Consider the following 16,458-nt stretch of genomic DNA (forward strand, 5'->3'; position numbering starts at 1 on the left):
TCTTCAGTGTATGTGTGTGTGTGAATAATGTATGTGTATGTACATACATGTAATGTTTATATAATAGCATAAATACATGAAATACCTTACTTTATTTTTGCTAAAAGCAGGATGTTGCATTTTACATCAAATATAAAAAAAGAGAGATATTCTTTTTTGCACAGCATAATTTTAAATTTAATATTATTTAATTTTAAAAATGTGTTAAATTGCAGCAAAAAAATATCAGCTATATTTTATACTAAAATAAGTAATGTTATTAGAGAAAAATTAACATCATTTTTAACAATAATTTGTTTTAAATCTTAATTTCTATGTAAGAAATTACACGAGGAATCTAAATCTTTCTGCTATTATATATAATTATAATTACACACTTACACTGTGCCTCTTTTCATATACATACACATTATAATAATTATACAATTCTCTTTATTAAGTATTTGTATGTTTATATGTATAATTGACACCATTTCTGCATTTATCAATAGTCCTTTAATTTTCAAAACACAATAAGAAAAAATATATTGCTGTAAAATGCTTATAACAATATAAGCATTATAAATATTAGCAATGCAATATATAGTGCAATGTAATTATAATATAATATAATTATAATATAATAAATATAATTATTTATTATAAATTACTGCACTATATAAGTTAAATATAGCCTTTAAGTTGCAACATGAAGTAATTATAATAAAATTCAGTCTGCTGTATACAGTACATAAACAAACACACTAATAATTAAATTTATATATTGGAATAAATGATAAAATTTTAAGTTGTTATAGGCGCATTTAGATTTTTGAATGCATATCTTTTTCTATCTATTAGATACAAATCATTTTTCTGCAAGTATAGCTTCCAATTTTGATAAAAAATATTTTTTTTAATAGATTAGCATCATCATAGTAAATTTAGATCTAACCAAAATAGTTAAAGCGTATAATCTCGAATTTCTACAAAATACAAATGGAGTGTTCTGTACTTCTGTAAAACCAATCACATTTATTCCAAGTGTGTATACATAAACCTCTTGTAATCTTTGTATGAAAGACAAATGACGGATGATAGGGATTATGATATATTGTATCAAAAACACTAAAAAGTGTCAAGTGGATCTTCTTTTTCATCATATATGACAAGTCAGATCTGTGTAGAAAACCTGGGACGTGGTAAGTCTCCAAACACTGTATCACCATGGACGCTTTTAGCTAAGGCTTTAATCGAAGCTCGAATATTATGCGGATCTAATGGATCGGTTGGCAACTGTAATTTTATATATATATTTTTTAATAACATATATATATATATATATATATATATATATATATATATATATGTATGTCAAATCTCTTAGTAAGTTTCAGTCAACTAAACAATAAAAAAAAAGAAATACAATATTTCTTATAATACAATTGCAGAAATTAAGGATTTTATAGAACTTTACCTGATCATCACTTTGGTCTTGTACTGCACGATGAACAATAGATGGAAAAGCAGGTACAGTGACTGGTAGTGATTTAGCCAAGGTGGAGTGACCATCTCGTTGACCCCTTGGCATATGAATTCCTTCATTTTGGCTTGAATCTGAACAAATAACTATATTGACCCAGATCTATATAAATTATTGCTATGTAATATATCGTACCATCGGTATCGGATCCCTCTTCTGAAGACCATTGATGTAATTGATTAGCTGCATCTGTATCTTCTATTCCCTCGAAAGGAAACAATGCTTCTGTATCGAAACTAGCTGATTCCTTAGTATAAATATACAATGGATTTTTCTTTTTTGTATTTTCGTTCTGCAAAATTTATTATCAAAGTATATGAATAATTATAACAATGGGACATTATAAATAAATCAAGTAATATCTAAGAGAATTTAAGATAGCAAAACTGACTTACATTAGTAGAACTTTTAGAAGAATGTTTAGTAGTTATCTCATGTTTAATATTTGAATCAGTGGAAATTTTCATATCATTGAATATTAAATTGGATTTGGGATTAACTGTATTAACTGTAGAGGTAGTTAAAGTATTCTTAAAGTTGTCAGGAATCATTGGTGAAGTCTCTATATCATTGGTTATCCTATTTGTCTCTTCTCTTCTACACACTAATCTAATCATGAACAAATAAAACACATTTAATTATTACTACAACAACACTAGTATGTTGTAATTTGCAAAATAATTTACTGTGAAACATCATACTTTGATAACAATCGATGTTCGTTGTGTGCTCTTTCGCGAAATTGTTCCAATAGCCGATATTGCTCTGCAGAAAATGCACATATTTTCTCTTCTATTGCTACTGTTTGACGTTGTACAGCTTCCTCCAACTGTTGTTGCAATCCACCTAGGGCCACTTGAACTGTATTAGGTAACTGTGAAACTGGATAAGCGTAAAAAAAAATGCAATATGTAGAACATTTAGAGATCATATTTTAGTAGATTATTTTGAAATATAATAAAATTAGATGTACATGTTACACATATTACACATTCATTCACTTACCAGAAAATTTATTAGGTTGTTGTAGATAGTCATCAAGATCTTCCAAATTGTGATTAATTACTATCCTAAACACTGAGCTGTAATCTGGATTTGACTTTAATTTATTTATTTCTTCAGGAGATAACTAAAACAGAAGAGAAATATATATGATTTAATTAAATAAAATTTTTCTTAAAGTTTTAATTAAAAGGAGATTAGAGAAAGACATGTAATGTTCTTTTAAATGATTTATGCAAATAGTATGCAAAATGTATGTGTTATTATAATCTCACATGCAAAGATAATCATCTTTGATAAAATTGACTAGACAATTTATCAAGCTGTCTATCATTCATAGTATTACATCTTAAATGTAATATAATGGCATGTAACATAATAAAACACATATCTACTATATTAAATAATACAATTAAATAATTTATATATATTATATATATTTAATAAATGTGCTACTTATTAAATAGATTGTTGTGTTTTTGATAGTAAATAAATAGGTATAACAAGCTAGTGCATCAAATGAGAGATAAATTATCTATATGACACATATTTAGAAGGGATTTTAGTCGACTTGCAAATTACTATATTGAAAATTAGCAAATGAATATCTTTTATATGTCTGAAACTTACAACGATATTGCTATTAATAAGGACTAAAGCGGCACCATGTTCCCTGTGGACAGCATGAGTATAAATTGAGCAATTATAACAACGATGTATGATCCATGATCCAATATTTCTTATTTCCACTAAGCCAGGTTGTTCTTTAGTAATAGTCTCCAGTTCCGATACACTGGCTAAATCCTATATAAAAGATAAAATCTATGTTTACAAAACTTTAATGTTACATAATATATCTAATTTTGTCTTAATTTTATCTTAAATTGTTCCATAATTATGATTAAGCGATATATTGACTCTCTATAGGAATTAATAATTGGTTTCTTGTAGATTTGATGTTGAAAAAAATAAGGAAAAATACAGAAGGGTCAAGCCTTCTTAAAGAAGATGCAAAGGAAGATTATCGATTAAAACCATCTAATCATTAATACACTTACATATATGTGTTACATAAAAACATTTCGCATGCAATACTTGTGAAAGAACTATACAAAAAAAATGGAAGATAGCAAATCGAATGTAAAAGATGAAATAAATGTGAGGATTGCAGCGTCGAGTTATTATCGTTCGTGCTAATTTACATAAGATTTTTTTTTATTCGCGACATGGAAAAATAAGCTCAAATTCATAACACTCTTTATCAATTATACTTTGCCGTAAAAGTATACCAGTAAAAGAAAGAAAGGAATAACGACGTGAACTGGCAAAACATTCGCGAATCTCAAACATTTCTCTTTTTTTTTCATTCTTTAAAAAATGTACTTTTTCGCAAAAATTTTCACCTCGCGAAAGAAGGCATCGGCGCGTTCCAGATCGGTCATCTCGACATTATCGATATTAAGCCGCTGCAGTTCGGTACTCCTGGATCTAATGGACACGTTCAGGCACTTGCAGGTGATGTGCATCTTTCGACTAGACAAGGAGAATGAGCAAAAAGAGGAGTGCTTTTTTTTCTTTTTTCAGAGATCGGAATTGCGCAGTCCGCCACCCATACACTCACACCACTCGATCGAAATCTCGGCAAATTATCCGTTTTTCCTCTCCTTTTGAATTTGTCTGGAGATTCTTGATCAAACTACTGGTCAAACAGCTGATGCCTCGCTCATATAGAAGCGTAGAATAATACCGATATTGCCGATGCCGAAGCGATTATCGCGCTCTCGCTCTCGTTCACTCGTTCTCGTTCCACTCGGATCTCATTTAGTCTCGTTCGCGCGACTTGATCTTTGACGACTAATACTCGTCGGCCGATTTTCCGAAAGAGACGCAGGATAAGAAAGAATAGGAAAATGATGAAGACGAGATGACGAGCTATCGATGCTGTGCGATCATCCGTTTGAAGAAGTTGCCGTTTCGCAAATGATCGATATATAGGAAAGCCGAGGAGATGAGCCTCGAGTCTCTCAAGCTTCAGTCTCTAACAACGTACGTGCTAGAAACATACAATGGACGAACTGGACACTGGATCGACGATTATTGAGAGAGAAGAGAGCTCGCGTCGCGGAACACGTGTAATATATTTCACAGGGATATTAGAATAGCCGGATCGCGAAAGTCTGTCGTATTCGCATGCCTCCTTCCTCCTTCCTTCGTTTACTGCCGCTCTGTTTACAATGTTTACTTTCACTTGTATGTTTACATCGAACTTGGGGAGTCGGCGCAGGTCGGAATATGTTGCGCGAGTCGCGACTCGCGAGTGTCGTATGATCGCTCGCGGTTAGCGGCACGCGGCTTGCAGTTCGTCGTCGGGCGAGATCCTGTTGCCTCTTGCCTTTGTCTGTAATGTGTATTGTGTATTGTATATATAGATACGTATAGATATAGAGACACGGTCGAACGATAAGGCGGGGGCGGAAAGGAGGGAAAGGCGAGAGTATTTATGAAAATTTTGAATGACCCAGAGTCCAGAACCAGAACCAGAGTCAGATGCCAGAGCGAGAGCGAGAGCGAGGCTAAAAATAAACGCGATTTATAGACGTGCGCAATAACGACAATCTTAAAGCCGAACAAAAATGCACTCGCTAGTCAATTGATCGACTAAAGAGTGCAATAGAGACGAGGGCCACATTTTTCCGATATACAGTATTAAAAGTCTATATGTTTACGTTGCGTATATTATAAATTTTCTGTGCTGACAATCACGGTGTATATCAGGTGCATGATCAAAGAACAGCATCGATTGATATAAATCCATTATTTTCAGCTGCCCCTTCTTTCTCGCTCTTGCCAAATCTTTTTGAATGCAGCACCTGTTTCCCTTTAAATGCAGAATGCTAAAAAGAATAAATTTACATGTATTTAATCGCAATCTTCTTTTTACGTCCCATTTCCTTGACATATCCTTCTTAAAACTGAAACTTCAGTCTTACATTTATTTGATCTTTAATGAAAAAGAAAGAATAATTACTCGAAGACTAATTAATCTATAATAATATATATTAAAGTATTAAATTATATCTATATAGCTACACCTTTTGCATTTGCATCTGATTTTTTTAAGCATTTAAAATTAAAATGAAGAATATATCTAAAGCATTTAATTTAAAATGTAAAACGTGTAAAAAGTAAAAAAGAAGTGTGAGATTAAAAAAAATGAATAAATTTATTAATATTAAGAATAACCGGTTAAATTATAAAACAGGCCTTGAAAAGTGATATTTGTTATTTGTGAGATTCATTAAATTCGTGTTATCATGTTTTATGTGTTCGGTTGTTTATGAATAGAATATTTATTTTTATGAAAAAATTTTTCAGCACCTTTACTTTTATTATGGTCGTTAAATTTGCGCTATTTTTTCTGTTATTGAAACAGGAATTTTGCACCTGAATTTTTGTAATTTGAAGTTTACAGAGAGAATAGCTCGATAACAAAAGATTTAGTCAAGTTGTTGCGACATTGATAAATTGAAATTTGATAACGATAAACGAGAGATTATATATATATATATATATATATATATATATATATATATATATATATATATATATATATGGAGAGTTTTAAAATCATCTATATATATTCTGTTGACAGATACTTACAGCATTATCAAGAAAAATCTTGTACTGATAATCTGAATCAACTAATATATTCTGGCAATTCAACTATCTTCATAGATTCTATGCTTACTAATGATGTAAAGAAAATTTAATACTAAATACACAGAATTAATAAAACTAAACTAATTAATCATATGCTTGTTTTAATAATATTTTATATGGTTTACTGGATTAATTTTATTATGCAATAAATAGATTTATTATATACATTATTTTTATTACAATTCTAGTATGGACAAAATAGTTGTACACATGTATAATGATTACAATATATTATTTGTATTTACATAATAGGACCCAAAAGAATGTAAAATATATATATACAATACACAATTATCAACAAGTTAATATATATTTGGAGACAGTATTAAAAAAAAATTTCACTGGAATGAAAATGTTAAAAAATGCTTTTACTGGAATGGGTTTTTTTAAAAATGCCATTTTTACTCGTCGTACCCCAATTTCAACTTACTGGATATTTCTTCCTTCAACTTGAAATATTCATTAAAACGTATTGCAGCATATCTGAAAATAATTCGAAAAACTTATCGATAATTACAGGGAAACAAAAAAAAAAATATATATATATATATATATATATATATATATATATATATATATTTCTTTCGCTAATAGGTCTACTTTAATTTACAAAAAAAAACTAATCCATTATTAAAGAGTTTTGTTTATTATTATTATCAGAGACTTGTAACATTCTTGTAATATTCTTTTGTTTTTTTTACACAAGCTTTACTTACTCCAAAAAATCGAAATCAATGTGTGAATGCTCACTCTGGATGAGAGACCAACAGCCCCAAAAGAAATGTGGCAAAGGAGCAAATTTAGTAACCTGCCAGTGCAACTTGTTAATTTCTTTCTCAGACACATTATTAGTTGCATTATACCTTTGTAAGTATTCTTTCAACCATGCTTTTTGAAAATTTTCATCCGGATACAAAGAATAATCTGGCTCATCAATACCTTAAATATAAGTGTGTGTGTATATGTACGTATAAAATTTTCTATAAGGCAGACGATATACTTAATTAATTAGAAATGAAGCAGATAAAATGTCTTTTTTAATCCAATACTATCTTTAGACATATAAAAAACATGGAATATTTTGCAAAAAAATGTAATTACCAGCAAATTCCGCAAAGTGATTTGCTATATCAAATGCTTGATAGTTGAATGCAGTATATTCATAATCGATAAAAACAACATTCTCCTGTTCCTTATTATACAGTACATTTCCTAGTAAAAGATCATTGTGAGCATATACTACAGGACTATTTATTTTTGAAAGTGTGTTTTCCAATAAATGATATTCTTCTTCTAGAACCATATATGGTGATATCAACATCTCAAATCTTAAAGTGAAAATTGTTATATTATGAAAATTAGAATTTAGATATATTTTAGATAGTATCCATAAAAAAAGATTCTCTTATACATAATTCTTACTTTGCTTGCTTGAGAGGATCGGAAAATCTTTTAGGCATAATTTGCATAAATTTCTTTGTTTTTTCCCAAATGAAAGCTCTTTTTGGCTCAGGCTCATTTTCAGGCTTAAGACAATGCATTTCGGCCATACGTCTCGCGATTAATGGATACACTCTTGGGTCCCTAATTGTTTCTATAGTCAGAGTTTCACCTTCCAAGAATTGATAGGCGAATCCATTATTAAATGTAGCATAAATGCAATGAGTATAGCCAGCCTTGTTTAATATCTATACAAAAATATGTATTCCATATATATACTAATTATTCTTGGCTATATATGTTGAATTTGTTATATTTTTATCAAACATAAATACATAAATTTGAAAGTATCAATTGATTACAACTGAGATGTGAGAGAATAGATGACAATATATAAAATTGATCTTTACCCTGATATTGTTTAATTCATTTTTTCTATCAATCAGTAAATCCGAATTGTTACCATAAATTCGAATCAGGACCATATCTGCATAATGCCCCGAGTACCATATTCCTACCAATTTATTTGTTTTTCCATCAGTAAATGGCTGACACAAAAAAAAAGAATATTAAATAAAGTTATAACATTTATCTATTTTGTATTATCATTATATATATATATATATATATATATATATATATATATATATATAATGAAAAAATTGATTATTGCATTTACCTTAAAATGCAGTTCTTGCAGAGGCCAAGATGGCCTAATTTTCTTGATAACATCTATTGCACCATCAATAATTTTATCTTCATTTATTGTAATGTTAAGATGTTCTTCACATACATTCATAGTTTGATGCTATTTATGAAAACAAATTTCCTTTTTAAGAGTATTAATATTATTTCAATATTTTTTTATCTCTCGTTAAAATATATATTATAATAATAATAAAATTAAATATAGTACAAATTTGTTTATATAAAGTTGCAGATAAAATTTTGATTTTAGAAATTTAGAGTTTATTTTCTCTATATAAAAAAAAAATAAAATATATAATATAGATTTTTTGGAGAGAGAACAAATTGTGCTACAAATAAGCAAATAAGATATTATTTCATTAAGAACTCTATGATAAAAACAATATTATGTACAGCAAAACACTGATGCACAATAGTAACAAATGTGTATAAAAAAAACTATTAATTTAAACTATAACATCTCTCTCTTTCTCTCTCTCTACAGTTGCCCCATTGTAACTGAAGAAGGAAATTCGATTCATATGCTCTTATATCACTCGTACTGATAAAGTAATGGTAGTCAATTAAAGAAAATTGTGCAACATTGAAACCTTGCATATAACAACTTAACTGCTCTCTCTATAAAATTGATATTCTAATATAAAAGATCACATTTTATCAATTTATATTCACGTGTATAGATAAATATAAATATATATATAAAATGTGTGGTTACTTTGTTTTACTTTTGAAACATTTATGACGTATAAATAAAGTTTTTTAAATTGAATATATCGTGTGACGACGATTGCTTACGTAGAACAATTTTTGCAATTATTTCTAATTGTCGATTATTATCGGAATTTTTTTTATGTATGTCTACATCATAGAATGACACACTTCACTATGGGGCGAAACATTGTCAACATTGAATTGATTTAGTTCAATTTTTCGATAATAATAATATCATCCATATATATATATAAATATATGCTATGGCAGCGTCATTATGTTCTCAACGCTTGTTAGTTATAGTTGTGTAAAGCGGGGAGCACACACTTTTGCATAAGCGTATAATTATAAGCATAAGGAAATTGATTGGTTCATTTCCTTATGCATATATTGTGGACCAATCAATTTCTTTATGTCCATTCGAAAACGCCATACGTTAAGATTGAAGCTAAACTTTTGTGAAGTTTATTATACAAACGTGTCTGACGTTCAATAGGAGAGTTTGTTTTTTAGGGACAAAAATGTCGTTCGAGTCCGTCTTTTCTATTGGATAATATTATCAGACTTTAAACCAATGTGAATCTTCCATAACGCGACATCCAATAAATGTGTTCCTTCAAGATTACGTTCGGAAATTAACTCGTTGAATAAAATTTTAAATGCAACTCTGAATTCTGAATTTCGATATTCCGAATTCTGAATAGTATGAATAATAATGATCGGCGTCAAAATGGTTCAATCTCATCTCGATTAATGGCGGGAGAGCCAAATCGCATCGTGCAAATTAATGACACTCATTTTTCATGTCGTTATAATTCATATTCTCTACAACCACGATTATTTGATAGTTAATTATTTAATATCGTTATTCCATGTCAATATATAATATACTTTTCTAACCTAAATATTGTCCGCAATGTATATTTGTCTGTTTGTTTTTTCTTTATATTGTTTCGCGTTTATGCGTAATTCTAAAATTTTTTAAACATATATACGTTTTGTACTGTCGAAACCATACTTTACTGGTAAAATATTCTATCTCTGCTCTTTATACTACCCAGAGCACGGACTTATATCAGAGTGATATAAATAAAAAAAAAGTGTTTGTGTATATAATATTTGTCTCAAAGAAATAAGATAATTCGAATGAAACATATTACGTGTATAAATTTCTTGCGGTTTAAAAATTTTACTAATAATGTCAAAGAAAATAGTGCTTGGTCAAAAAAATATTCAATCTACAATTGAGGGATTTTTAACAAAAACAACAAATAAAAACAATATTCTGCAGTCTAGGTAAGTCAAACTTATTAGAATTTAAGAAAAATATCTCTATATAATATATCAAAATTTTTATAAATTATATAATTTATTATGATTACTTGTATATTTCTTAAAAGAATGAAGAAAAACTACATTTTTTAGCACACCAAAATCAGTGAAAGAAGAGAAAATTGATTTAAATGATGAATCTTTGGATGATTTATATCCTGATAAACAAAGAAAAATGGCTGGAGATTTAATAACAATAGATACAATAATAGATCTTGTAAGATTATAGTTTTGTTTAATAATTATAGTATTATTATTAGTTAATTATTTATATCTTTATTATTAATATCAGTTATTTTGCATAATTTATTAAACATACGATTCACAAAACATGATTAATTACAAAAAAATATTATTGATTATAAGACAATTTATCTCTATTCCAATATATTTTAAATTGGCAGGATAATTCAGATAGTTCAGACTCGTGCAAAAATCCATTTACGACACAAGCAAGTAGAATTTGCAATATATCTGAACCGTATTATATTGAAAGTTCAATAGAGGAAAAAGAGAGGATTGAAAAAGAGACCAAATCTTCAAATCTATTACAGAACAATACAGAAGAATACTCTATAAAAACTTCTTTTATTCCTGAATCCTCTGACAGTGAAGAAGATAAAAAAAACATTAGAAAATGTTTTCACTTAAATCGAAAGCCAAATAATGCATTAGTAGAAAAAGATGAGATAAGACAGCCTATTGTATCAGAAATCAATCGCTATACTGAGTCCAACAGCAAATACGTTCCTTCCAATAGTCCAACATTGTTGAATAAAGAAAAACCTAATGAAGCCACTAATACAATATCAAAAGGCACAGAAAATGAGCACCTACGGACTCCTAAGAAACACATTAATAAACAAAAAGCAAATAATTTAATTTTAGATTCTGATACCGACAGTCCTCGCTCAAAGTATAGTAGCAAAGGATCACCAAGAAAAGAATGGGTAGGACCTGATATTACATTGAATCTCAAAGATTTAGGTTTTAATAAGTGGTTGAATTCATGGATTGAATCTATTCGAAAGGAACCAATAATGTCTACAATACCTGTAAGTTTTGTATTGTAAATTAATGTTGATTAACGCGAGATATCAAAAATATAGACAATAATTATTTATTTCTTGCTGTTGTACATAGATTACAAAGGATAAGTTGTTAGAAAGACGCGATAGTTTAAAGGATCTTCAAATTGAGATTCTTGACAAATTTTGTAGTGCTCTCGAATTGATTCCATTACCAATACTAGAACAATTTCCAAAGTTTGATCTCGATTCTTTCAAGAAATTACAAGGTTTACATCGACATGTAAAAGCTAAATTGCGTTTAATGCAGACAAAATTATCAAAGCTACAAAAAGAAGATGAAAAAGATGTATCTGTATCTTTAGAAACTCCTGAATCTGTGTCATCAAACTCAATGGAGAGACCAATTTCACATATCTCTGAAAGTTGCCTGATAAATAATGATTTTGATACATCGAGTACTTTAATATCTAAAACAATAGCTTTTCATGAAAATTTATCAAATATAATGGAATCACATACAAAGGAGCATGATAGTAATATGGAATCCATAATAGCGATCAGGTCATCTGAAACCACAATTCCAAGTAAGAAGAGCACTTTCCAATTGAAAAGACCTATCAAAACAGTATTAGGGACCGAAGTTTCTAAAACGATAGCAGAGATGTGGGAGAAGGATCAAATGTCAAAGACAATGAATTCTTCAGATTCTGAATATGTTTCCATATCCACAAAGGATACATTTAATAACAGTATTAAGACACCACCAAAAACTGAAACAAATATGTCTATGCAAAAAAACGTCAGGAGCAGTCCAAACAATTGGATTAGTAGTACTAATAAGTCTCAAGGTACGGCAGATTATAAATAAAACATTAATCCTTCTTATATTAAAACTTTTTAATGAGAAAATATTTTATAGGCAGTTATACAGTTTCTGCGAACGCTAACATTTTAACACAAGAGTTGGAAAAATTTCCAGCATTGGAAGAAAATTGTAACATAGATATAAATGATGATTCTATAGGTACAAATTTTACATACAGTTTTTGTTGCACTTATGCTGATAATTTAATTAATAACTGTTTCAATATCTGCTTTAATCCATAGATTGGCCTGAGACTCATCGGGCGCAAAGTAGTAGTAAACACAATGATGTTAATGCAAAATCAAGATTTGAAAAAAATAGTGTGGAATTTGGGAGATTTACTGGTAATTATAAAAATGATGGTGTTAGTGGAGAATTTGATAGTTTAACCTATTCACATTCACAAGAAATGTTAAAGGTATATAAATATTTTCTAATATATATATGTATATATATATGTATATATATATATATATATATATATATATGTTATATAAACAAATATAATGCTATTATAATAATTTGTTTTTACACGTGCATAAATTACATATGAATATAATGGGAAAAATCTCTTATTTTAGATATTTCGACAAAGATTTGGCTTATATATATTTAGGCCAAATCAATTGCAAGCTATTAATGCAACTTTATTGGGATTTGATTGCTTTGTATTGATGCCAACTGGAGGTGGAAAATCTCTTTGTTATCAATTGCCTGCACTTTTAAGTGTTGGATTAACAATTGTTATCTCACCGTTGAAAAGTCTTATTTTAGATCAAGTACAGAAGCTTACCTCACTCGATGTAAGAGAGAAAATATTATAAATATAATAGCATGTAAGAAGTAGAATAAGATATAATAAGGACATTTAAAAAGTGTACATTTAATATACATTATACGAGTGTACGCTATTTATATCATCTTTATTTTATTTCAACAATTCTCATATTTTGTAAACTTGCAGATTCCTGCAGCTCACTTATCCAGTTCTATAACAGATAATCAAGCAGAAGCAGTGTACAGGGAGCTCGCCAAAAAGGAACCTGTTCTCAAAATATTATATGTAACACCAGAGAAAATCTCCGCTTCGCCAAAATTGTGTAATACCTTAACTATTTTATATGAAAGAGAATTGCTAGCAAGATTTGTCATTGACGAAGCGCACTGCGTTAGTCAATGGGGTCATGATTTCAGACCAGACTACAAGCGATTAAAATGTCTCAGAGATAATTATCCCAAAGTGCCAACAATAGCTTTAACTGCAACGGCCACACCGCGTGTTAGAACAGATATTTTACATCAGTTGGGTATGACTAATCCAAAGTGGTATGTTTAATATATTTAACTGTTCACACACTTATATGGGTTTGTGTGTGTGTGTGTGTGTGTATATATATATATATATATATATATATATAGTAAAATAATTAATGATTATATTTTTAGGTTTATGTCGAGTTTCAACAGACCTAACTTGAGATATAGTATAATCTCAAAGAAAGGGAAAAATTGCTCCGATGAAGTTATTGCTATGATAATGACAAAGTATAGAAACGCTTGCGGCATTGTATATTGTTTATCGCGCAAGGATTGCGATGATTATGCTACGCAAATGAAAAAGAATGGTATCAAAGCGTTGAGTTATCACGCGGGACTCACAGATAATCAAAGAAGCAGCTGTCAAGGAAGATGGATCTCTGACGAAGTACATTTTTTTATTATAATTATATTTGTCTTGTCACAATTATATTTTTTCTTGTGTATATGTTTTCTTTTTAGATACATGTTATCTGTGCGACAATAGCTTTCGGAATGGGCATTGATAAACCAAATGTGCGATTTGTAATACATGCTGCTCTACCAAAATCCATAGAAGGCTATTATCAGGAAAGTGGCCGCGCTGGTCGTGATGGCGAGATAGCAGATTGCGTTTTGTTTTATAATTATGCAGACATGCACAGGATCAGAAAAATGATCGAATTGGATAATCCAAATCCACAAGTCATTAGTACACATATGGATAATTTATTTAAAATGGTAGCATTTTGCGAAAATACTACCGATTGTCGTAGATCACTGCAGCTTAATTACTTTGGAGAAATATTTGATAGACAACAGTGTATCTCAAATAAAACAACCGCATGTGATAACTGCAGATGCAAGGTACATTATGTGTATTAAATAAGTAATGATTGCAATAATGTAATGGAATTATTATTGAGATGAGTAATTTTAGGAAGAGATTACACAGCTGGATGCAACTGAAGATGCAAAAGAGATTATGAAAGCTGTACGAGATATTAACAACAGAAAGAATTGTAAACTTACATTAATACTCTTATCACATATTTTTAAGGGTAGCGATCTTAAGAAGATTAGAGAAACAGGTTTATATCCAATATTATATATCCAGTTTATGTCTAATCATAAATTTGTATTTATAACAATATATTACTAAATATATTTCTTTTTAAATTATAGGTCTTACAAAACATCCTCTATATGGTCGCGGAAAATCGTGGGACAAAAATAACATAGAACGCCTTTTACATTATATGGTATTGCAAGAATATTTGCAAGAAGATATGTATATTAATAATGAAATTGCTTGTGCATATTTAAAAATTGGACCAAAAGCGGGTGAACTCATGACGAGAAAAAATGTAAAGGTATTATCTGAAATAAAAAAAGATACTTGCAACATATAAAATATAAAATTGAATAAAAATTTTAATTTCATTATTAATTTTTAATATTTAAATCATATTCGCATACATTGTGAAGTTTTTTATTGCATCTCATTATATATTGTATTTCATTATATATTGTTGTTTTGCATTTTATTTAATTTCAAATAGGTACAAATCCCAACAAGACAATCAAATAAATCTACAGGTGGCATGGCCACAGTTTCGACGGTCACAAAGAAAATTGATGGCATTGTAAAAGAATTGCAAGATCGTTGCTATGCCGAATTAATGACAATAATACGGGGGATTGCTAGTACATTGGATGTTTCTGCTTCCTCTATCATGAATATGGTAGCTGTCAGAGCTATGAGCCAGCGCTTACCAGAGACTGAAGAAGCCATGTTACAAATCCCACACGTTACTAAGGCTAACTTTGTTAAATATGGCAAAGCTCTCTTAGAAATTACACAGAAATATGCAGCAGAAAAAATTGGTACACACATTTATATTTGCGCACATAATGAATTGTAAGATTATGTACTGTATAAATTAGTATTCCATATTATATTGAGTAATCTCTATTATTTTCAGTATTGGAAAATGAAAATGATGAAGAAGAACAAGATATTGATGATAATGATGACAGTAGTGCCTGGGATGACAATGTTTCCAACTATTCTCGTAGTAGTACTAGCAATCGTCGCGGTAAGAAACGGAAGATTGGCAATAGATCTAACAGCACCAATAAAAAGTATAGACGAGGTGGCTCAAGGTAATATAAAAGTATATACGATAAAATATGTGTATAAATTATTTTTATGATAATAAATATTTTTACAAATTAATAGCACTGGGCGAGGCAGAGGTTCATCAAGAGGCACATCAAAAAATTTAGCAACAAAATCTAATGTAGCTACGAAGAAGATGATAGGACTTGCAAGTTTTAGTCAGACAAAACAATATCTCGCAAATCCTAATAGATACATGCATATTAGTTAATTGTGTTTCTTTTTTCTATCTCTGACATATTATTTTCGGAATTTGTGATGCATCTCTAATTCCTATACAGGTCTTGGGATACACAATGGCCAAAATTATCTATGGCGTTTTAGCCATTTTATAGAATAAAAGTTGATAACGTTTCTGTAAACTATGCATTATATTTATGTATATGCTCTAAGGATTTATGAGAAAAGTGTATATAAAATGGTTTTTATGATAAATGGTTTTTATAATATTTTGTTTAATATAGCAAATTTTGTTACACATGCAAAGAGATAGCAAGTTACAATATGCCAAAGCCAAAGTATATATTTGACAATGGGTCTGTTCTCTGAACTGGCTGTATTAGTTCAGACCTTATCTTTTTCTTTCCAATATGGAGAAAAAAAGATAAACTCCGAAATAGTGTAACCAATTTAGCTATAAAAAAAAACA

General features: G+C 29.3%; 3 protein-coding genes across 8 annotated transcripts; 1 reads left to right on the plus strand and 2 right to left on the minus strand.

Annotated features, from left to right (window-relative positions):
• Nucleotides 1-75: 75 nt before the first annotated feature.
• Nucleotides 76-5,401, minus strand: LOC126855558 (uncharacterized). 2 transcript variants are annotated; one of them, XM_050603338.1, is made up of 9 exons: nt 4,146-5,400; nt 3,928-4,057; nt 3,155-3,328; nt 2,528-2,651; nt 2,224-2,404; nt 1,918-2,131; nt 1,658-1,814; nt 1,457-1,596; nt 76-1,275 (listed from the first exon to the last, which is right to left on the minus strand). In XM_050603338.1, exons 2-9 carry the CDS (start codon nt 4,048-4,050, stop codon nt 1,153-1,155), a joined length of 1,236 nt encoding a protein of 411 aa, XP_050459295.1. In that variant the 5' UTR covers nt 4,051-4,057; nt 4,146-5,400; the 3' UTR covers nt 76-1,152. The 2 variants fall into 2 exon arrangements, with proteins under 2 accessions (XP_050459295.1, XP_050459296.1); XM_050603339.1 differs by having other exon boundaries at nt 2,224-2,368; nt 3,928-5,401.
• Nucleotides 5,402-6,376: 975 nt separating this feature from the next.
• On the minus strand, nt 6,377-9,390 carry LOC126855470 (ethanolamine kinase). Of its 5 annotated transcripts, XM_050603148.1 has the most exons (8): nt 9,188-9,390; nt 8,364-8,492; nt 8,095-8,232; nt 7,667-7,932; nt 7,346-7,572; nt 7,108-7,183; nt 6,961-7,052; nt 6,377-6,727 (listed from the first exon to the last, which is right to left on the minus strand). In XM_050603148.1, exons 2-8 carry the CDS (start codon nt 8,481-8,483, stop codon nt 6,690-6,692), a joined length of 957 nt encoding a protein of 318 aa, XP_050459105.1. In that variant the 5' UTR covers nt 8,484-8,492; nt 9,188-9,390; the 3' UTR covers nt 6,377-6,689. The 5 variants fall into 5 exon arrangements, with proteins under 5 accessions (XP_050459105.1, XP_050459104.1, XP_050459102.1 ...); XM_050603147.1 differs by having other exon boundaries at nt 6,379-6,727; nt 6,961-7,183; nt 9,108-9,386; XM_050603145.1 differs by having other exon boundaries at nt 6,379-6,727; nt 6,961-7,183; nt 9,188-9,382.
• Nucleotides 9,391-9,824: 434 nt separating this feature from the next.
• On the plus strand, nt 9,825-16,394 carry LOC126855643 (recQ-like DNA helicase Blm). The gene is made up of 15 exons (XM_050603449.1): nt 9,825-10,399; nt 10,529-10,652; nt 10,840-11,490; nt 11,579-12,314; nt 12,386-12,490; nt 12,574-12,749; nt 12,913-13,134; nt 13,296-13,657; nt 13,778-14,036; nt 14,111-14,494; nt 14,568-14,718; nt 14,813-15,000; nt 15,190-15,514; nt 15,613-15,793; nt 15,870-16,394. Exons 1-15 carry the CDS (start codon nt 10,302-10,304, stop codon nt 16,018-16,020), a joined length of 4,113 nt encoding a protein of 1,370 aa, XP_050459406.1. The 5' UTR covers nt 9,825-10,301; the 3' UTR covers nt 16,021-16,394.
• The last annotated feature ends 64 nt before the right edge of the window (nt 16,395-16,458 follow it).

This window comes from Cataglyphis hispanica, chromosome 16 (assembly GCF_021464435.1).
Source record: "Cataglyphis hispanica isolate Lineage 1 chromosome 16, ULB_Chis1_1.0, whole genome shotgun sequence".
Lineage (NCBI taxonomy): Eukaryota > Metazoa > Arthropoda > Insecta > Hymenoptera > Formicidae > Cataglyphis > Cataglyphis hispanica.

Coding starts and splice junctions, on each gene's coding strand:
- LOC126855558 (XM_050603338.1), bottom strand. CDS start 4,050: ATGCACATCACCTGCAAGTGCCTGAACGTGTCCATTAGATCCAGGAGT. Junction 3,329..3,927: donor CCGATGCCTTCTTTCGCGAG/GTGAAAATTTTT, acceptor TCTTTTATATAG/GATTTAGCCAGTGTATCGGA. Junction 1,597..1,657: donor AGAGGGATCCGATACCGATG/GTACGATATATT, acceptor TTATTTGTTCAG/ATTCAAGCCAAAATGAAGGA.
- LOC126855470 (XM_050603147.1), bottom strand. CDS start 8,483: ATGAATGTATGTGAAGAACATCTTAACATTACAATAAATGAAGATAAA. Junction 7,573..7,666: donor GATCCTCTCAAGCAAGCAAA/GTAAGAATTATG, acceptor TTTCACTTTAAG/ATTTGAGATGTTGATATCAC. Junction 7,184..7,345: donor TCACTTTGCGGAATTTGCTG/GTAATTACATTT, acceptor CTTATATTTAAG/GTATTGATGAGCCAGATTAT.
- LOC126855643 (XM_050603449.1), top strand. CDS start 10,302: ATGTCAAAGAAAATAGTGCTTGGTCAAAAAAATATTCAATCTACAATT. Junction 14,037..14,110: donor GAAGATGGATCTCTGACGAA/GTACATTTTTTT, acceptor TTTTCTTTTTAG/ATACATGTTATCTGTGCGAC. Junction 15,001..15,189: donor TGACGAGAAAAAATGTAAAG/GTATTATCTGAA, acceptor AATTTCAAATAG/GTACAAATCCCAACAAGACA.